General features: G+C 45.5%; 1 protein-coding gene across 1 annotated transcript in view; it reads left to right on the top strand.

Annotated features, from left to right (window-relative positions):
- GALNT17 (polypeptide N-acetylgalactosaminyltransferase 17) overlaps positions 1-22,781 on the top strand; it is a 446,372-nt gene that overhangs the window by 407,316 nt on the left and 16,275 nt on the right. The window contains exons 8-9 of the mRNA XM_019421727.2: positions 1,587-1,724; positions 9,672-9,767. Coding sequence (XP_019277272.1) covers positions 1,587-1,724; positions 9,672-9,767 — 234 coding nt within the window. The remainder of the gene's footprint in view (positions 1-1,586; positions 1,725-9,671; positions 9,768-22,781) is intronic.

Below are 22,781 nucleotides of genomic sequence, written 5' to 3'. Positions count from 1 at the left end.
GGTGCATGTCAATGCGCTTAGATCCACAGCACAGCGGGTGACCCACCATAGTTGGGTTTATCTCTTCAGTCAGAGTACCTGTAGGTGTCTCAGCCATGCCCTGAGAGAGTCGCCTAGAATTGTTCCCTCTGAGGACCGGCAGATTTCAGGTTTCAGGAGGCGGGAGCCCAGAGCAGCAGCATATGTGCAAGATTCTAGATAAAGAGGGTAAAAGTAAAGAATTTGTATCCTGTTGTTACAGTTATTGAAATAATGTTCCCAAGCATTGAAGCTCTTTTGGCCATAATAGCACTTTGTAGCTGTTAAACCAGAAGTGATTTGGCATGTGGTTATTTATATAAAGATAGGTACCACTTGCTGAGCCCTGGCTATGTCCCTGGCACTCAGGAAGTATGATCAAAGGAGTCCCCTTAAACCTACTCCCTAAGCAGTATCTCATTTAGCGCCTCCGTAACGACCTCATGACAGAAGAACTTTCTGCCTCAGTGTCCTTGCCTATAAAGCAGGGATTGTTGACATTCGTCTCCTGGGGCTCTTGTGAAGATAAAAACAAGGCTCAGAGTATAGCAACTGTGAAGGGCTCAATACATGCTAGCTTGATATGGGCCTATTATGACGTCCATTTTACAGGTGAGTAGACTGAAACTCTGGGAGGTGACGTGTGACTTGCGTAAGGTCCTCCGTGTAGCACATGGCAGGGCAGGGCTGTGAACTCACATCCTTACTCGACTCTCCCCACAGCCCTGTGAAATCAGTGCAATCAGTATTATTATTCCCGTTTGTGAATTTACAGTGGCAGTGTGACTTAGGGTCATAAGCGCTCAAGGCGGCTGGCCGTCTTCCGACGCACATTTAGGGGGGCTTTCCGTTAACACCACCAGTTGGCTGTTGAAAGGAGGAATCTTAACGAAATAATATGAACTCTCCCTGGCCCCCAAGCTGCCGCCTGGCTGCCCGCCATTGTGGAGACAGCGTCCTGTCCCTCCTGGTTCGCGGCCATCTTGTGGCAGAGCCTGTGGAGTCCTATTTCAGCTAGTTTATTTTCCCTTGTCAGCATGTAATGAACCCATTACAGGTTCATTTCTGTAAAAGCAGAGTGAATTATTCATTAGAACATCATTACAAGCTTTGCAATGGAAAATTATTTTCACTTCGGTGTATAATGAACTTCACAAAGGGCCAGCAAAGGGGGGAATCACACGTGTATAGAGAAGAAAGACAGGAGGTGGTTATAGGCATTTATTTTCCTGTCTTAATCAAATAATTCCTCTAATAACTGGCTCCGAGAGTCACTGAGGAAACGAGGGAAGATGCTGGGAACATAGGTTGTCAACATCAGTGCGTCCTAGGATCCCTTTTGTGTGGTGATGATAAGGACGGCTCCTTTGGGGGGCCACGTGCTGCACTCAGGGGACCGTAGTCTAGCCTGGGGCTCTGGGATCAAATGAGTCCCCTTAAACCTACTTCCCAAGCGAGCATGCAGGACGTCAGGTTTCTCTCTGATGGCTCTCCTCAAAAGCCACCCGCCTTCTTCTCCGGCCAGAGCTCCCCAGTCACTAATGCCCCCTGCTTCTCTCTACTTTCAGAATCCAGGAATTGACATCGGTGATGTCTCCGAAAGAAGAGCCTTGAGGAAAAGTTTAAAGTGTAAGAATTTCCAGTGGTACCTGGACCACGTTTACCCAGAAATGAGAAGATACAATAACACCATTGCATATGGGGAGGTAATTAAGACCACACGTGCCCTCAGCTTGGATGGCTGTGCAGTAGGCTGGGGATTGCTCTGATGGGGGAAAATAGAGGACAGATCCATTCATTCATTCATTCATTCATTCACTGAGTGTTTTTCGGAGGTACAGACGTGGCAGCAAGGCTCTCACCAGCTGGTGGGGGGACACATGTAATAAATGTTACAATGGGGGGACCAGAGGCTCTGGTAACCTGTTCTGTCTGGGGTGTAGAATGCATGATCAGTTCTATTTGGGACATTTTGACTTTGAGGTCCCCTGGGACCCGTAAGAGGGACGTTGAGCAGGAAGTTGGAGATAAAGACAGGCAGTGACTGGAGCTGTCCACTGCTCAGTGCTGGCGGCCAGAACCCCTTGCCACCAACAAAAGGACAGACGCTCTTAGATCTTCTGTGATGAGACAACATCAACTCTCTAAACATTGAAATAGATAGACTTTTCTCTTATTACAAAGGCCATTAGTATGCATTTCAGAAAAATTTGAAAATACTAATAAGGGGCAGCGAACACGTACAAGAGCTGTTGATGCACCAGGCACTATTCTAAGTGCTTTTCACCTGTGAACTCATTTTACCCTCCCTTTATGAGTATTATGTCCATGTTGTTGATAAGGAAGCTGAAGCTGAGACTTGGATGAATTCAATAATTACCGAAGGTCTCAGGCTATAAGTCATGAAGCCGGCCTTGCACACAGGCATTCTGACTTCGTAGGTGATACTACATTTTGATGTGTGGTCTGTGTGTGTGTGTCCGTGTGTGCATTTTTTTACTAAAAATATACACACGTGTATATTTTTATAAACACATCTGTATCTATGTATTGCTGCAGCCATGGTGTCCACGTGTGTAATAATTTGAAATCATAGCATACAAGGAATATCTGTGTCATTTCTGCAGCCTTAGTAATGACTGTGCATGATACCACCTTTGTGTGCCGTGTTTTGCTCGATAATACAGACGTTTATGTTATTTCTGTTTTTTTCAATATCGTAAGCCCTACCGCTGAGAACATGCTGTGTGTAAGCCTTTTTACTTCCTTCCGTTGTGTGTTCGGATGAGGCACAGAGTGAGGCCAGGGCGCAGGGCGCCAGATGCACCAGACCCAGTGGTGACACCCCCACTAGCTCCAGTATTCGGGCTGCTTCCCCGAGCTGCTTGCGGCTGAAGCTAAGGCTCTCTGTGACTTACAGTGTTTCCTTTTTCTGTAACTGTGTATTCTCCCCGCTTCATGCCCGATGCCTTTTATGGGAAGTAAATAAGGGCCAGATTAAACCGTCAGGGTGTGGCCGAGGTGTCCCTCTGGAGCCGGAATCTGGACTGGGAAGCATGTGTCTTGCAGGCACAGTCCATATCGTGATTGGGGGCGCATGAAGACTGAATCACTGCACGGGGCTATCGGGAAGGTGAAACGAGCCGGGATACGTTGAGTTTTTAGACCAGTAGCTGGCACTCAGCACTGACTATTAACAGGTCCGAACTGCCTTATCTTTTCTTCTTCAAAACAAAAGTGTGGTCTGGGGGTTTAGGGTTATCAGAGTAAGGTCAAATAAAAGGAGGCATCGAAACACAACAGGCTGTAAACGGATGATTCGTAAGACAATTGGGTGAATTGCCTCGTTCTTTGGAGAAGAAAACAATTGAGATCCTCACCTCGCGGCTCACCACATCCTGAAGTGTATTTCAGATGAACTTTAGCGTTAAATGAAAGAAAAGAAATGATAATAGGACCATACGGAAATGCGTGTGCAGCTGGTCTCTGAAAGGGCCAGAGCTTCCTAAGAATGAAAGCCTTGGAAGAAAATGCAAAAGTAAAGGATAATGGATCCGAGCTTATAAATATTAAAATAATCTAAACATCAACTGAATAGAGAAACAGTATGCCAAACCAGAAGAATAGTATAGATGAATGGACGATGCAAATAATATATAATGAGCTCCACAAACGGAATTACATCTTAATAATTAATTTAAATAAGAAAATAAAACACCCCCAAAGAAAAATAAAGTATAGGAGAAAACACACATGGTTGAAAAACATGGACGTTTTTCACTGATTTCGTCATCGAAGACATTAAAATACATTGAGGTAGCTTTGTGCTTCTGCCAAATAAACAAAGGTTCATTTTTGGAATTACATGTGGGCATTCTGCCAGTAAGATCTTGGTTATATGAAAAATCACAGATCCTCTGGTGAGGGTGTAAATTGTAACAAGCTTTTTAAATAGCAGTTTGAACCACATGTATTAAAAGGCTTAATGATAGTCGCACTCTCATTTCTACCCTTATCCTAAGCAAATACTTTGAAATGAGCGCAAAGATTTGAGAGTAATTGTTCATCTCCGTGACTTTTTTTTTATCAAAAAATTTGACTCTAACTTGAAGGTTAGTTAAATATACCATATTAATCGTTTGAAATATTTGCAGCCATTTCGAAAGGTATGTACAAAAGTTTAATGACTTGAGAGAAATGTTGATAGTCTAATTCTTAAGAGGGAAAGGTCAGGATTATAAAATTGGATTAGCTCCTTACTATTTTAGATTGAAAGCAAGTGAGAAAATAGCATGGGGAAATGGAGACACGGGTTGTAGTTACCTCTGGGTGGAGAGACAGGCAGCTTTTGTGAGGGTACTTTGTCACGTGTTCCCAATTATTGCTAATGTTTGTATGATAATACCATAATGAGGAGGAAAATAGTATTAAAAAAATAAGGAATAAAAACGGGAAAATGAAAGACGATGGCCAGGACCCAGTTCCACAGGCTGTGCACTGAACAGCTCCAGGGCCTGTCATGCACATGAAGTACGATGTAAATGATGTCTCTGGAGCTGAACAGTGGGGTGGCCATGGAGTCAACGTAGAAATCATAGTCTGGTTTGGGGGAAAGGGGAGGCTTTTGTTTTTGCAAATCTCTCTATCTCTTTTAAGTAAGAAATTCAGTGCATACACTCTATAGGAAATATAAAGATGAAACAAAAGTTATTCCAAATCCCAATTCCCAGATATGATCAGTGTTAACATTTTAGGGCATTTGCTTTTATTACTCCTTCTCGGCTTCCTGAGCTCAACATATGCTAAAATATATTTCATATGGACTATAACATTAAATGAAAGAAGTCAAACTAATCAGATTCAGTTTGGTAACAAAATCTACCATTATTTAGACAACTCTATTTCTAACACTCCCTCCTACTGTTTCTTTTCACCACACCAGGCCCCCGAGCAACAGGAAAAAGAAGAAGGCAGAGTGAATATCGTACTATATTTGCAATTTATGTCCTCCGGTTTTCATGTACAATGCTGTTTGAGAGTCTTTCCCCAGGCCAGCGAATATCTCTGGGTTTAATGCTTCTTGCTCCTTCCCAATTTTTTAGCGGGCTTGTTTCTTGGCTTTAAAAAAACGTCCTCGTCACGCGGATTATCTGTCTCGTTGTTAATTGCATTATGGTAACCTGTAACATTCTGTTAAGTTTTTACTTAACTTCTCGTTAGTTCAGGGGCGCCTGGGGGGCTTGGTCGGTTAAGCGTCTGACTTCGGCTCAGGTGATGATCTCACAGCTCCTGAGTTCGAGCCCCGCGTCAGGCTCTGTGCTGGCAGCTCGGAGCCCGGAGCCTGCTTCCGATTCTGTGTCTCCCTCTCTCTGCCCCTCCCCTGCTCATGCTCTGTCTCTGTCTCTCTCAAAAATAAATAAAAGATTAAAAAAAATTCTCATTAGTTCACAGGCAGTGTAATGTTAGTTTCAGGTGTGCAGTGTAGTGATTCGACCTGGTTGTATTACACTCCACTTGACCCTTCATGTTGGAGACTCAGGGATGAATTTTTTTCTTTTTTTTTCAAAAAACGTTAGAAGCTGTGCAGTTCCTGGATCGTGGGGTGGTTCTAGTTTTTGAACCTGTTGCTCATCACAACAAGTGCCCTTCTTAATCCCCATCCCCCTGCACCCCCCATCCCCCTCCCCTCTGGTAAGCATCACTTTGTTCTCTATAGTGAAGAGTCTGTTTCTTGGTTTGCCTCTCTCTCTTTTTCCCTGTGTTGTTTTGTTTCTTAGACTCCACATGTGAGTGAAATCATATGGTGTGTGTCTTTTTCAGACTGATTTCACTTAGCTTAATACTCTCTAGCTCCATCCACATTGTTGCAGATGGCAAGATTTCATTCTTTTTTACGGCTGAATAATAGTCCATCGTGTGTTTTTACCACACCTTCTTTATCCATTCATCACTCGATGGACATTTGGGCTCTTTCCATAATATGGCTGTTGCAGATAGTGCTGCCGTAAACATCAGAGTGCAGGTACCCCCTTTAAATTAACATTTTTGCATTCTTTGTACCTAGTAGTGCAAAGATGCTCAGCCTCACTCATCATCAGGGAAATGCAATGAGATAGCAACACACCTGTCAGAATGGCCTAAAATCAACAACACAGGACACAACAGATGTTTGAGGATGCGGAGAAAGAGGAACCCTCTTGCACTGTTGGTGGGAATGCAAACTGGCGCAGCCGCTTCGGAAAACAGTATGGCGGTTCCTTAAAATTTAAAACGAGAACAACCCTACGATCCAGCAACTGCACTACCTCTGATGTTTTGTTTTGTTGTTAATTCGTCTCCGAGTCTCCAAAGTGAAGGGTCAGGGGGCATGTAACACAAGAACGTTAACACACTTTCTCCTTGACTGAGAAAGTTCATCAACTTCTCAGCCTTTGCTAATATTATCTGGGGTTTGGGGCACAAACATTCTTTTCCTTTATTTCCATTTTATACCTTTCAGAATAGCTTTACGGTTAAATTCATTTCAGTAACAAGATGTACGATTATTCAGGCAACTGTATTTTAACACTTAACTGCTAGCAGTCCTGTTTGCCACGCCCAGACCCCAGCATGGTGACAGAGGGAGACAGACACCTCTGAGCAGGTGTCAGCCCCAGTGTTTTTCATCCTGACCACAGCGATGGCGCCCAGGCCCACTTACAGAGTAAGCCACCTTCCCTTGCTTTTTAAATGTCTATTCACCTCTATTAGCTGGAATGCTTTAACGTGATTTTTTAAATTTTTTAATGTATTTTGAGAGAGACAGAGAGCGCAAGCAGGGGAGGGGAAGAGAGAGAGAACAAGAGAGAGAGAGAATTCCAAGCAGGTTCCGCACCGTCAGCGGGGAGCTCCGTGCGGGGCTTGAACTCATCAACTGAACTGTGAGACCATGACCTGAGCCAAAATCGAGTCGGACGCTCAACCAACTGAGCCACCCAGGCGCCCCTGCCTTAACATAATTTTTAAAGAAAGACACGTGCCCGCTTTATGTCCTGATTCTTCCATGTATGAGATATGTAAAAGCAACTCAGTGAGCACAAAAACATTCACCGGGTCTTTGGTCAAAATTCTGGGGTTGGCTCATACTGCCCTCGTGGCCTGAAGTGCCTCTGCCCCTTGTTTGATTTTATTCATCTTTGTTATTCTCTTACCATTATTTATATGAAAGACCATGCACATACGGTATGCATAAAGCATACAGGTGCAGCATAATAATATACAGCAATATAATAATATACAGATGGAATGGAGACGTGTTTTCGTTGCTGTCCTGGCAAAAATTCAGTCTTGCACGAGCTCTTCCTGTGTCTGTCTCTCCAGACCATGGACTGTTTCAGGGCAAGGACTGTGTTGTTTATTTTTGCATTCATTGAACTTAGCACAGTCCCAGGCACGTATGAGGCCCTCCATAATATTTATTAAGTTACTGAATAATAGATTTCTTTGCATAAACATTAGAAACAAAATTGAAAAGCCTGGCATTCTGAAATCATTATAGGGAACAAATATGCCATAAAAACAATACCTTAATATATTAGGAGCGCTTCTAAATCTACAATAAAACCACCGGAGATCCCAATGGGGAAATAAACAGATAATTCTTAAAAAGGGAAAGAATTGCTAAACTTGAAACTCTCCAATTTCCTATTAATTGTAAATTCATAAAAACAAGAATGTCTTTCCTCACCTCTCAAAACAATATTCTCTATCACCTGTAATTTTTATTTTATCCTTCTCTTAAAAGCTTCATTAGACTCCATTGGACACATTTTTATAATATTGCTCTTGTGTAGACATTAAAAAAAAAGACATAAGCAAAATACATTTGGTAGATGTTCTCACTTTCAACATCTTAATTCTTCTGAATTACTTTTTGACTCAGAAGTTTGTTTGGGGTTTTTTTCCACGTAATTTATCCTTTGCCTCGTTGAAAGCATCGACAGTGAGCGTGTCCTCAAAGCATCTACAAAAGAACTAAAACACAGCACGGGGCTCCAAGGCGACTCAGCAGAGATCTCTTGCTTGGGACCTTTTGTGCAACATATCTGATTCATCACTTCTACCCCTCTGCATACATTTTTGGTAACTTGGGTTTAAAGCAATACCCCCGCCAATTTCTTTAGAATTTTTCTTCCAAGCAGCTTTCTTTTTTTTCCCTCCAGCTTTATTAAGATATAATTGACATATAAAGCTATATAAGCTTAAGGGGTCCAACATGTTGATTTGACACACTTACATATTATAAAGTGATTATTGCCATAGAGTTAGCTAACACCTCTGTTACATCCCCTAATTACCATCTCTTTTTTTTGGTGATGAGAACATTTAAGATGATCTAATCGCTGGGTGATTTTCCAAGTATGTGATACAGTATTATTGGCTATGATTACCATGCTGTGCACTAGGTTCCCCAGCATCTAAGTTTGGATGTTTGTATACTTTGACCAACACAATATTTTTAAAGCATGAAACTCGGGACTGATAAGTATTTACATACCTTGTGGACGGGAATAGAAATTAGTCTGAAGCTCCTGGAAAGGATTTGGACGGCAGGTTTTAAGAACATTAAGGCAACCCTACCTTCTGCTACCATAACCGCAGTTCTAGGATTATTTTCTTAATAAAACCTGAAGGGTGAACAAGCTTTACACAGTTGCTCATTATGGTCCAACTTGAACAAAACGAAATTGTCTCAGAATTAGGGAAAAAAATTAACCGAATTTGGGAAAGGATGGTGAGCGATTGTTACTTTCTTCTACAGTTTTCAAGATATCTCAGTAGGATGGGGTTATTTTTGTAATCTTTAAAACAAACAAAAAAAAGGCAGTGAAACTCTGCTCAGTTGCCTGAACCTAAACACAGTTTGGGAGCACAGAAGCCGAGTGCCCCTTGCCTCCCTTCTTGATTTGTCTCTGGTTAGTTTGGTTTCCATGGAGGAGACAGAGTGTAAGACCAACAATGTTTTCCCACCGGTTTGAGATTGCAACATGGCGGGTGGGATGGACACCAGTCTAGGTTCCAACGAGACAAATTCTTCCGTGTTCCCAAAGAGATGTGCGTAGCTAGGTTCAGGGCTTTTGTCTTGGGGACTTTGGTCCGTTCTGCCACAGATGCGTTCCAAACACCTAGCATGGTACCTGCCACCGTCTAGGCATCCAGTAAGTATTCTTTGAATATGTACATAAGTCCAGAAATATATAAATAAATTGTTGCTCGGCAGCAGGGTTTTTGTTTGGTTTGGGGGATTACTGGTTTTAATGCCTCCATGCCAGCAGTGACTTCAGAAACTGACCCATGATTCCCGGGGTTATTAAAAGCAGTGTTGGTGTCGAGGCCCACTCTGGATAACCAGTGGGTAACTGGTGTTCCTATGTCCAGATGTTCCCTAGGCTTCTCTTCTGTGCTGGGGACGGGGGAGTTGTGTGTCAGCAGGGGCTAGGAGGTGTCGCAGGCAGAGCGCTCATGCCCACAGCATCCGTTGAAGGACTTTGTCTTTCTTGCCAAAATGATCACCTCACAGAAAAGTCCGAACCAAGTCATGGCGGAACAAGGGTTGGGCAGCGGAATTTCCACCAGATGAGCTCTGATGGATGATGTTTTGCCTATTCCTACAGCTTCGAAACAACAAGGCTAAAGACGTCTGCTTGGACCAGGGGCCACTGGAGAACCATACAGCAATACTGTACCCATGCCATGGCTGGGGACCCCAGGTAGGAGCCCATCTCTGACCAGGAGGAGTAAAATCACCAGCCTCCAGAGGATCTGTGGGGCGTCTGTTGTTCTCTACTTTGTAGCTGTTCTGTGTTCCGAGATTTTAAGGAGAAGGGCGGGGGGTGGGGTGCATTCTGGTTGTTCCTGCATAGCAGTTGGGAAAAGATTCATGAGTGTTTGCATCAGCACAGATATTAAGAGGATCAATGGGCACACTGCATACCGGATAGAGAATGTGAATACGTTTCAGAGTCATGTGCAATTAGGCAAGTATCTGCCACATGGGCATACGTTCTAATCATAACTAAATATGCCCGCTTACGCGTACTTCAAAGAAACAACAGACTTCCTCATGAGAACATGCCTGATATGTTCATCCCGAAGGACCAGCTGGGTGGTAAGTGTGACCGGGTCTGTAAGTACAAAAGCTAAGTGCTAACTGGGGAAGAGAAACGTGCCGGTAGTAACATTTCAGAGAACACACGCCTTCTCCGGTTTCTCAGGAGAACACAGAATAACTCAAAAAGGGCAACACATTCGACCAACATTGTGAAAATAGAGCCTAGTCGATGAATTTCCCTTGGCAACTTTGTGCTAACCCAAGGTGTGTGCGCACATGTATGCATACGTGCGTGTTTATGTATGTATGTGTGTGCATGTGTGTGAATAAAGAGCTTGGCAGAAATTGTCTGAGATTTGGGAGAAAACGTACCCAAAAATGTCATTAGACTTGACATTCACAAAAGTTTAAGACATTTTTTCATGTCAACTAATAGGAATAAAAGGCAGGCTACAAACGGGGAAAACATTTATGACACGGTCCTCGTGGAGCACCAGACAGGTGATTCTGAGCCAGACTCAGTGATTCCCTCTCTCTGGATCTCAGTTTGCTCCTCCGTAATAGGAAGACACTGGACAAAATGCCCCGTCAGCTCCCTTGGTCCGTCTCTTGTTCCGTGAACCCAAAGACATTCAGTTGCCAATTCACATTCAGGAGTCGCGCGCGCACGTTCAGGCAGGCATTCGTTACGGCTCATGGGTTTCCTCTATTCCTGGCACTTTTGCTTCCCGTTAAGCCAATACCTGGAAGGAGAGGAATTGTGTTCTCTCTACCATCATGACAGGTAGTTCTTTCCCTTTTTTTAAGTGTACTTACTTATTTTGAGGGAGAGGGAGCAAGCGCGAGCAGGGGAGAGGGAGAGAGAGAATCCCAAGCAGGCTCTGAGCTGCCCAACGTGGAGCTCAATCCCATGAACCGTGAGATCAGAACCTGAGCTGAAATTGAGAGCCAGACATTTACCCGACTGAACCACGCGGGCTGCCCCATGGCAGGGAGTTCTGATAGTCCAGACCCTCAGCATCCCTTCAGTGTGTGACAGGTCCTCTGAAGGTAGATAATGGGTACTGCGAGCCAGATCGAATCCTGAGCCCTTTGCTTCTGGGGGGTAGACAGGCAGCATGGGGAAACTGAGGCACAGAGGAGCGAGTGCCTGTGAGCAAAGCAGACGAGAACCCACGCCCTCCAGCCTGACTAAAGTGCTCTACGTTCAAACCCAACGCATGAACGTCAAGATGATTTACTTGGCTAAAAGCACGCGTGGGGAGCAGGAGAGCGACCAGGCTCTCCACAGGGAGGCACTCCGAGCAAAGGCATTAGGGACTAACGAATCCAGGGAGTGTCTCCGTTCATTTATCCGTTCGCTCAACGAGTGTATCTTTCTCACTGACCGCAGGTGCTGGTCACGAGTATATATGGCGGTGGGTAGGCTTTGGTCCCTGCTCTCAGATGGGTTCCACTTGAGGGAAGAGACAAAGAGACAGGAGACTCTATAGCATAGGAAGTGTGGAAAGAACAAGATAGCCCGGGGGCTGGAACACAGAAGGCGGCCCAGCATGGCTGGCGCTCAGAGTTGCGAGAGGGGAGGGCTGGCTGGGAGATCATGCAGAAGGGGATGGAGAGGTGGGTCTCCCAAGGCCAGAGAAGGCATGCTCCGAGACACAGGTCCTTGCCTTCATGGTGCAGCAGAATCACCTGGAAGGCCTGTGAAAGCCTTCTGGCTTCTGAACTTCTGCCCCCCACCCCCCAGAGCTTCTGAGTCAGGGGGCCTGGGGTGGGAGGGGAGATTTTGCATTTCTAACAAGTTCCCAGATGATGCCACGATGCTGGCCTGACCAGTGTGGGACTCGACTCAGGGGCGCCAGGCGGGTGGTGGTGACGGCTTAGATCGGGCTTACATTGAACTCTCAGAGGAGTTCAGAGAGGGGTGGATGCTACGGAAGCATCCTGGCCATCGGCCCCCGCTGACTCTCCAGCTCTTCCCTCGCAGGGTCTGGAGGTGACAAGGACCCTGGAAGCCTTGGCGACCCGGGCAGTGGAGGTGGGGAGCCGTGGCCTGCAAGGGATGGTCAAGTCAGACATTTAAGAGGCCGCATCTTGGGACAGGCCATATGACAAGCTGGCAATCGAGCCCAACTGGTGCTGGGTGAGCTGGCGGGGAGGGGGACATCGGGACATGGTGGTATCGCGCCGGGAGGGCAGCGGGAGCCTGGACGCTAAGCCCTGGGGATGTCGGCTTCTGAGCCACACTGCTGTATGTGACTGTCATTCGGGAGATGCCGGGAGTAGCGTTTGGAAAAATACTTAACTCCCAGGTTTCTCCACCCAGTGTTCCGAACAGGTCACATTTGAGCTAAGTACTTGCTAACTGTGGCATAACAGACCCTGTCATGTTTAGATACCTGCATAATCAAAAACTGGCCTATGAAGCCAACCTCTGGGCACGAGAAAAGGAATCAAGGTGGTCTAATAAATGTCTCCCAGAGATCTGAGGGCTTCCCGGTGCGGCTCCAGAATTCATCTTTCCTGGGTTCCACCTGCACACAGGGCTTTTCCCAATGAATTCTCCTCCCATTTAGCGGATTATAGAATGAAAAAGCAAGGGAGGCTGTCCATTGACCGCCCACCCCCCCCGCGCCCCAGCGCTGGGATGAACACCTAGGAGGGGACCATGGTTGTTTCCCATCAGCTGATTTTTTTAAGTCTAATTTTTTTAAGTCTAATGTTGTTTTCTGTTGTACCACATGTTCTGAATTGAGAAGGCACCCTGGGTACTTCTCTCCAGCTGCCAGGCTGGCCCCCCCCCCCCCCCCCCCCCCCCGTCGCTCATCAAGGTTTCCTCCCCCTCCTTGCAAAACCACTCCCTCTGCGCTGGGAGCGAGTTCCCCACCCGTCACGCGCCTTGGCATCTTTTAAAACCGCTCCGTGAAGTGCTTTGGGCAAAGAGAGACTGAGTCAAAGCTCCTGGAACGAGGCAACTCCCAGAAGAAGAAAGTGGCGTTCCACGGACATCGTGAGCTTAATCAATGGACTCTCGGTCGTAATTTATTATCCGACAGCAATTAAACGGAGAGAAAATAAGCACCGAGGAGGGTGATCTCCTGTCTTCCAACATGTGTTTGCCAACAAAATGGAAAAGGTTCCCTGCCACTCGGAGAGCCTGCTCTCTCACAAGTGTCTGTCAGCGAGCTGCTGGCCAGCCTCGCTCTTGTCCGCTCACTAATTTGGATTGGACACGTGCCCGTTTCTTTTCGAGCTCAAGTTTTACCTAAAAATGGGGTGTCAACGATGCAGCAATAGCCTCTGGTGTCAGCTAGACCTCCTTGAGAGCCGGGGTTCTTGTCTAAGGAGGCCCTCGGCTCCCCCACCCGGCTCCAGGCTGCCGATCTGGGCCCAGGTCAGGGGGTTGCCCTGCAGGCCTATCAGCCATGAGATTGGCCTCTTCTGTCAGCCCCTTCCTGCTCCCTCCCCATCCACCTGGTCAACCTGTCAGCCACCCCCGGCCACTCCTTCTGATTTCCCTTGAGGACCAAGGGCAAGGAGAGAGAAGGGTGGGCAGTGCTGCCCCCAGGGGCCCCCAGGCACATGCGCATCATCCTTCTTACCCTTTAACAGCCCCAATGGCTCTGGGCTGCTCTCTTGAGCCCCTGCCGCTGAGCTGTTGCTGAGGTCCCAACGGACTGTGGCCCAGAGCTTCACGGCACAGCCCTGAGCACTGGGCCGGAGCCATGGCTGGGCGGAGACAGGGAATAGAAATGCTGGCGATAGGGGCACCGGGGTGGCTCGGTCAGTTAGGCGTCTGACTCTTGAGTTCAGCTCAGGTCATGATCTCACGGTCTGTGGGTTTGAGCCCTGCGTCAGGCCCTGCGCTGGCAGCGTGGAGCCTGCTTGGGATTCTCTCTCGCCCCCTCTCTCTCTCTCTGCCCCTCCACTCCTCGTGCTGTCTCTCTCTCTCTCTCTCTCTCAAAATAAATAAATAAATAAACATTAAAAAATTGTTCATGCTGGCCGTAAACCCATTTCTGTTTTTAGTGATGTTTAATCCTACCGGGTGGGTAGGTGTCCCCCCACCCCCCCCTCCACCCCCGATTTTACAAAATGAGAACGTTGAGGTTCAGGTAGTGCCATGACATTTTTCAAACTCAAGTCCTGTGACTCCTGGTCGTGAACCCTGGGCTGTGGCATCTGGCGCATTCTGGGGAGCCCGTCTCATTCCCTCGAGTGAACCCCCATGGTTCGCTAGCCCACGGGAAGGCGTGGTGGAAGGACTTGTGTTGAGCACGGACACAATGCTAGGCAAGAGGTAAGGGCAGAGGCATGGAGGTTGGTGGTGGGAACGTGCATATGGCATGTTCGGGGGACAGTGATATGGTTGTTGTAGGGCAACCAATAGGGACAGGGTATTGAGAGCCCTGGGTGCCAGGATGAGGGGCCGGGGCTCCCCCCTGAGCATCTCGGGTGTGGTCCAGAGAGCGTGTCACAAAAGCCGACTGGCCTGTGAGTCCAACCCCAGACCTCCTGAAGCTACGGCCTGAGAATCTGCATGCTGTCATCTCCAAGTGTTTTCCTGTCTCAGTCAACACCGTCTGTTGGGCGTCCGTTACGGGCCAGGCTGTGTGACTTACAGGTCAGATACATCTGTATTTGCCCGACGTGAGGCCCAGTGTCCCAACCGAATTCTTCTTTCCGGTTTATAATACTACTCCTACTTCTATATAATCGGGGTTGGTTTTTTTTTTTTTTTTCATTTTTGCGGTAAATTCATTCTTGTTAGCGTAACTGCAAGGTTTCCCTGACACATGCCGTCAGGTCACCCCACCTCAATCGAGGCCTGCCACCTCCAAAAGTCCCTTGAGCCCCTTCATGATTAATCCCTCCCTCTGTCCCCAAATTTGAGGCCCAATTTCACCTCCTGGGACGGCCCACCTGGCAACAGTTCTGATACAGTTTCCTCCCTGAGCCGAGGCCCACAGCCGGCACGCCAGCACAAGGTTGGAGTCGGTGGTCCCCTGGGCGTTCAAGGCGCTCCCCGTGAAACAGCCCCTAGCTGTGCCGGAACATTCTTGGAGGTGTGTATCACAGAGGGGGGTGTCAGGCTCTGTCCCAAGGGCCCCTGTGACTCCCTGCACTCCAGGGAGGTATCGGAGGTCTCTCTTCTGCTTGCCCCCCACCCCCGTCAATACATTTTATTCTTCCTCCCCCTCCTTTTCAGAGAAGCTCCCATTCCTTGCCCTCGGTGAATTCATCACCAGAACGACAGATGAGAATTCTTTTATCCTGTAATTAAATTTAATCTGATCTTCGACTTATTCTTTGATGGCTTCATCTTTTAAGTGATCCATCATCCAAACACCTTGTCACGATGATGCATTGTGCCAGGAAGGTGCCGGTGCCCCCTGGAGTGACGGGGCTCCCACAGCTATTAGCACGCGGAAGGCACTCGGAAAACGCGGAAGTTAATGACATCCAAGCAGCCTCTTGGCTTCCAGGCAAAGTCATATAAGCGTTGGGGCTCAGGGGCTGGAACCGTCGAGAGCGCACTGAGGGTACCACCCCCGGAAGGATGGCTTTGCCCCAGAAAACAGACCTGTGACTTGGGGGACGGGCCGCTCGCATTTGGTAAGAAGCAGGCCTGGGAATCCCTTTCAGTTCCTGGAGAGCATCATGAGGCCAGAGCTGGGGAGCTTTAGACCTTGTGGGAAAATCGGGTTGGAGGAGGGAGGGCAGCTACCCATGTTAAGGAAACCTGCAGAGACAAAAAAGAGAGGAGAGGGGAGAGAAAACGCCAGCGCTCTTTGACACATCCGAAATGTGACACCACCAAGTCTCTGTACCATTCATTTCCATCTCTCATCTCCTGTGCGGTATTTTTAAAAACCCTCTCCTTGCGTCCCAGTGCAACACTTTATAAATTCATTTTGCCTCGTTGCAGATAGCAGGAATATTAAGCGCTTTTTTGTTGTTGTTGTTGTTCTTCTGACTCGTCTTCTCTCGAAATATTCAAACTGCTTCTGATTTTATTATATCCAGGTTGTTAGCTCCTGCCTTCCAGGCCTTGCCTCCATCCAGCCTTTGTGAGCGTCCCTGGTGCCCACCTTCTCTGTAGACCTCCATGCACTTTGCACTTCTGAGACTTTCCCGAGGCTTCAGCTTTGCTCCCCTGTTTGATTTCCAATCCCCAGTTCACTTTTTTAAATTACCCCTGACAAGTGGGTCTTGAGGTCCACGTACAGGAAGCAGGAATGCCCGATTTCCTAAATGGCATTCGGAAGTAAATGCACGTGAATTTTATCTTGCTTAAGGAGGACTCCAGGGTTAAGGAGGAATTACTGTATTACTGCTTTCTTGCCAGAATGGGTTGATGAACTATTCTTTCCAGAAAATCAGAATTCTTTTCCAGTAGAGATCCTTTTTTTTTCTTTTTTCCTTTCTTTCTCAATTTCAGAGAGAGAGAGAGAGACTGAGGGAGGGAGAGGGGCAAAGGGTGAGACAGATAGAAAATCTCAAGGAGGCCCCATGCTCAACATGGAGCTTGACCCAGGACTTGATCCCACGACCCTGGGATCATGACCTGAGCTGAAATCAAGAGTCGGACGCTCAAGACGGCTGAGTCACCCAGGTGCCCCTCCAGGAGAGATTCTTAGTTAAAACTTCTATGTCTGCTTAGAAGTTTAGTGGGTTTTTTTCTCCAGCCACAAAAAGTGATCCAGGTAGATTTTGTGTTAATGTTAGGGATGGAATAAGGAAAACTCACACTGAATAGTCAGATGGTGACCACATTTTCAACTGAACCTTTCTCCCTTCCTTGCCCAGAGCTGTTAAATTCAAAGAAAGTCACTGCTAATCTTTTCCTTTTCTACTAAAGACGCAACAGCATTGCAATGAGTTTGGAAAAAAAATTTTTAAATCATCCGTAATCTCGCCATCCTAAAACAACTATGATCATTTCCGAGGTGGGCTTCCAGCCCTTGCGTTTTCAAAGAAGTATGTTGCCTTCCTAGGCTGTTCACAAATCGTTGAATTAATAACATCCCTTCTTCTGAAGGACAAGAAGAGGGAGGTGGAACCTACTGGTGAAGAAGGTCTTCAGTGCCTTAGCACTACCAGGTGCAGCGGCGAAAGAGGAAAACATTACAGTAGCCTCACCCCCTGGCCATTTAGTGCTGAGAGTTTCAGCGCTTCTTTGGAACAGCAATGTCTGTCGAATGGTTATTTTCAAAGACGTTGCTTGTTCAGAATGGAGAGGGTCTGAGAACCTGGCCAGTCAGAGTTAAGGGCAGATCCTGAAGAGTTTATTGCTAGTGCAGCTCAGGCCATTGGTCTAAGATGTCAGGGCCTCCGAAGTCTGAGTTCCCATCAGAGAAGGCCAGAGGAAGACCAAATGTCAGTAGCACAATGTTCTAGACTGTTCTTATCTACCGTCCTACCACCTGCCTGGGTTAGAAGGTAGGGGTTGTGCAAAGTGCCAGGTTTGGGACAACTTTCTGGAATCCCATCCATATGGGGACCACCAAGGGTGCCTTTGGCAGATTTCTCTGTGCCGTGGTGGTGTCATCACCAACCCCCTTCTTGAGAGTGCTGCCCTGCATGGCCTCCTGGCTTCCTCCTGCAGCTACAGGGGCCAAGTGCCAGGTGACGGAGCCTACTTTTCAAGAGATCCCTATCTTGCCTTCCTGATACTGCTCCCACAATTAAATGTCTGCAGGGCTTGAATCTGTGGCCCTCCATGGAAATGGAAATGTCAACCAGCCAAGAACTGAACACCTTCCCAAGAAGCCTTGCAGGAAGGCTTCGTGCACGAGGATGTGGGTTCTCGTCAGCTCGGGCTCACTATCCCCTACTTAAATGGTTGGTTTGGCCATGCACAGGATAGGAGATTTCAACCTGGGGGACGTATGGTCATCCAAAGGCCCACGCTCGCACTCCAGATACTTTTTGTCATGGCATTCTCTGTTGGGAATGAGGCTCCTAATTCCAGTGCCAAGGTGGGTAGGAGCTAACGAGAGCCATGCATGGCTAAGTGGAGATCTCTGATCTCTGCACCTTAGCGAGACTGGAAATCAGGAAATGATACTTCACCCACATCTCACATCAAAGTTAATTTTTCCATGGTGATGCTGAGAGGTACCTTTCTGTGTGTGGTTGGCTTCTAAGCTGTGATCTTGGGCAAGACACTGAAGCTCCTCGTACTTCAGTTTCCTCCTCTGTAATGTAAATATCATAATAGTATCCACCTCATAGAGATGCTATGTCAGTTAAACAAGCTAATCGATGAAAAGTTCTTAGACGAGGTCCACGGCACATGTCCTATAAAGATGATGTCCATGGTGCTGAACGTGAGACCTTGGGAAAGCTTCAGTTTTCCAAGAGTCAGTTAGGTACACAGTATTCTACTTTTTGAGGCTATAAAAACCAGTAACAAATAGCAGTGAAAACTTGAACATCCCCAGGCACTTTGAGCACCTCAAATCCTCGTATACCTTGCAAGCAGTAGATTGGATCAGTGATATCCAAGGTTCCTTCCAGTTCTCAGGTTTTGGGATACATGAGCCTTCCATCATTCAGCTAGAATTCTAGCTTGGTTCAGTTCTTCAAGGCAATGTTACCTGGAAAGCGGGTAATTTGGAAAGATGGATGAGACATGGAGACTCCTACTGTCTAGGAATTCATAGTTAATTAAGGTGTTATTGTATAAAAGAGCTCAGTGATTGGCTAAGTCCAACCACCAGTATTTTTTTTTTTTTACTTATCAAATAAATTTCTATAGACTTCACCTTAATGGTCAATATTATGCAATTTGTGACATTTTTTTCCTAATTTATTTTATCTTCAGACCAACTCAACAACATAAATACAGATATAATTTTCCTGATAGGCAAATCACTATATTTCAGAATATATAATCTACCAAAGTCTCATGCTATTTTTTTATTCTTGTATTTCTTTATTAATTGCCTCCTTTATAAGACAGCAAAATATCCAAATCTCGGAATCTTCTCCCTGGAATTTCACAATACCTTGTTGACAGAATTTCATTGTTTCTTGCATTGTTTCTGATAAATCTTCCATTGTTCCCATTTTAAAGATGGGGAAACTGAGTCTCCAAGACTAAAGAGGTTGGAATGCAGAGCATGAGGTGGGGAGTGACCAAACGTGAGGCCGGGTCAATAGGCAGGAGGCAGGTAGTGTACAATCTTATATGAACTTTAAGGAGCTTAGGCTTTATGCCAGCCCCCACCAGAAGCCATTGAAATATTGAAAGCCTTTTAAGCAGAAGTTTGGGGTTTGATCTAATTCGTTTTTAGGAAGGAATCACCTGGGACTGCAGTTTGAGTTGCAGATTAGAGGCTCTTAAATTAGAGGCAAGAACTTCAGTTATGAGACTGTTATGATGAGCTTGACAAAAGTCAGTCACCTAAACCTGAGTAATGACAATGGGGATAGTAAGAAGTAGCCATATTTAAAATCTGATTAGGGACAAAATCAGACCCACCCTTGACACTCTACACAAGCTTAAATTGCAAATGGATTAAGAATCTAAATGTAAAATATGAAACTATATAAATACTAGAAAAGTAAAACTCAAAACCCAGAGACAATAATAGATGGATATATTTGACTACATTAAAAAAATTTTTTTAACTTGCATGGCAACATAGTACCACAAACACAGTAAAAAATACCCGACAAATGAGGAGAAAATATTTGTAACACGTACCACAAAGAGTAATTTTCTTGTAGTAAAGGTTTCTTAAAAATTGAGGAACAAAGGACTAAAAATCTGGTAGACAAATAAGAAAAAGACACAAGCAAACAAGTTGCCAAAAAAGATACGTAAATGACTCCTAAATGTACAAAAAAAAATGTTCAAACTCATTCATAATTGGGGAAGTGCAAAGCAAAATAACACCAAGAAACCATTCCTCACCTTTTTTTTTTTGCACATTTTGCAGATTTGCAAAAATTAAAAAATTTGAGAACATGTTCCAGGTTCTGGAGAAAACTCCAGCCTCATAGGTTGCCTATAGAAATACAAATTGGTGCCTTTTTTTTTTTGAAGGGAGTTTGGCAATCCTTACCAAAGCTACAGTATGCTTACTTTTTGACCTAGCAATCCACTTGCAAAAATCTACACTGAAGATACATTTCCAACAATGTGAAAACACACATGTGCACTCCTGTATTATTTGCAGTTGCAAAATATTGGAAACCACTTTAATGCCTATTCGTAGGCATAACATGGGCCATCCCTGTGAACTGATACTGAGTGATTTCCCCATACGGTTAGATGCAAAAGGCAAAGTACAAAGGAAGATGCTTACTATGCTAACCGTTATTTAAGACAAATGGCCTCTGAAAAGTAAATACCTTTATCTGCTCATCTGTGCAAGAGATTCAGGAAGGATAAACCAGAAACTGATGAGATTGGTTACCTGCTGGAGGTGGGTGAGAACAGGGTGGACAGAACGTGGGAGCAGAATAAGGAATCAAAGGGGAGTGACACCTCTGAGCGCAGTTTGCTGTCAAGTCCTGACTCGTAGAACCACCGTAATATTGAGAATCTCTGAGAAATAATAATAATTTCAACATTCAAAGATGTAAGGAAGAAGACCCACAATAGGATGCAAACAGTAAATGAAAAAAAAAAATTCACCCAACTAAATGAACTGCACTGTTGGATGGGGAAGAATAACGCCAATCTCAATGGCTTGGAACCAGTTTGGACAGTTTTGACTGGATTCTAGAAACTTAAAGGAAAAAAGAACCGTTGCCAATAACGCATTCTAGTCAGTAAGCTTGTTTTCTTTTTTTTTTTTTTTTAATTTTTTTTTTTCAACGTTTTTTATTTATTTTTGGGACAGAGAGAGACAGAGCATGAACGGGGGAGGGGCAGAGAGAGAGGGAGACACAGAATCGGAAACAGGCTCCAGGCTCCGAGCCATCAGCCCGGAGCCTGACGCGGGGCTCGAACTCACGGACCGCGAGATCGTGACCTGGCTGAAGTCGGACGCTTAACCGACTGCGCCACCCAGGCGCCCCAGTAAGCTTGTTTTCCACAGGAGTCTGGGTTCACAATTCTGAAACTACTGTATGTGAACAAGTAAGTATATAAAGTATGGATAACGGACATGATTTCACTCATAGGTGGAATTTGAGAAACGTAACAGATGTTCATACGGGAAGGGCAGGAAAAATAAGACAAAAACAGAGAGGGAGGCAAACCATAAATACGGAGAACTCTTAAATACGGAGAACAAAATGTGGGTTGATGGCGGTTGGGGGTGGGGAAAATGGGTAATGGACATTAAGGAGGGCACTTGTTGGGATGAGCCCTGGGTGTTATATGTAACTGATGAGTCTATTCCTGAAGCCAAGACTACACGGTGTGTTAACTAACTTGAGGATAAAAAGAAAAAAGGAAAAAGAAAGTATGGATACTGGGAACCTGGTCTCTTGCTGTCAGAGAAAGAGGTTATAAATAAGGAGAGGGTATGGCTAGAATGAATGTTGAGTTGCAATGTGAGGGATCAGGATGAAGTTATTTTATAGGTGCATGTAAAAATATATAAATATACATGTATAAAACATAGAGCGAGGTGTAGAAATAAATTTGTAGAAAATGTAGGCATAAAAACAAATGTGCCTATGGGTTGGTGTACATACGTATATTTCCTAGCTCTGAGAGCGTCTAGAAGCAATACAATCCAGTTGTGTGAACACATCTAGCACCCAGATTTTGGATGACCCCAGGGATGGAGTGGAAAATACAGGGTAAGCCTGGAAAACCTTGTGGGCGGTGTCAGAATAAAAGGAAGTGCTCTTCAAAAGGTGTTGTCTTCTCAATAGAACGTAGGAGCCACCCCGAAAGGAGTTCCTTATGTCCAAAGCTGGAACTATATAGCTGGAATAATAAAATATTGGATTGTCACTCATATGACTTTTTATTTTTTTAATTTTTTTTAAGAATGCACATAAATTTATTTTTTTCAATATATGAAATTTATTGTCAAATTGGTTTCCATACAACACCCAGTGCTCATCCCAAAAGGTGCCCTCCTCAATACCCATCACCCACCCTGCCCTCCCACCCCCCATCAACCCTCAGTTTGTTCTCAGTTTTTAAGAGTGTCTTATGCTTTGGCTCTCTCCCACTCTAACCTCTTTTTTTTTTTTTCTTCCCCTCTCCCATGGGTTTCTGTTAAGTTTCTCAGGATCCACATAAGAGTGAAAACATATGGTATCTGTCTTTCTCTGTATGGCTTATTTCACTTAGCATCACACTCTCCAGTTCCATCCACGTTGCTACAAAGGGCCATATTTCATTCTTTCTCATTGCCACGTAGTACTCCATTGTGTATATAAACCACAATTTCTTTATCCATTCATCAGTTGATGGACATTTAGGCTCTTTCTATCATTTGGCTATTGTTGAGAGTGCGGCTATAAACATTGGGGTACAAGTGCCCCTCTGCATCAGCACTCCTGTATCCCTTGGGTAAATTCCTAGCAGTGCTATTGCTGGGTCATAGGGTAGGTCTATTTTTAATTTTCTGAGGAACCTCCACACTGTTTTCCAGAGTGCCTGTACCAGTTTGCATTCCCACCAACAGTGCAAGAGGGTTCCCGTTTCTCCACATCCTCTCCAGCATCTATAGTCTCCTGATTTGTTCATTTT

The sequence above is a fragment of the Panthera pardus genome, unplaced genomic scaffold (assembly GCF_024362965.1).
Source record: "Panthera pardus isolate Hobbes unplaced genomic scaffold, ASM2436296v1 HiC_scaffold_4, whole genome shotgun sequence".
Lineage (NCBI taxonomy): Eukaryota > Metazoa > Chordata > Mammalia > Carnivora > Felidae > Panthera > Panthera pardus.
This window is presented reverse-complemented; position numbering and strand designations above follow the sequence as displayed.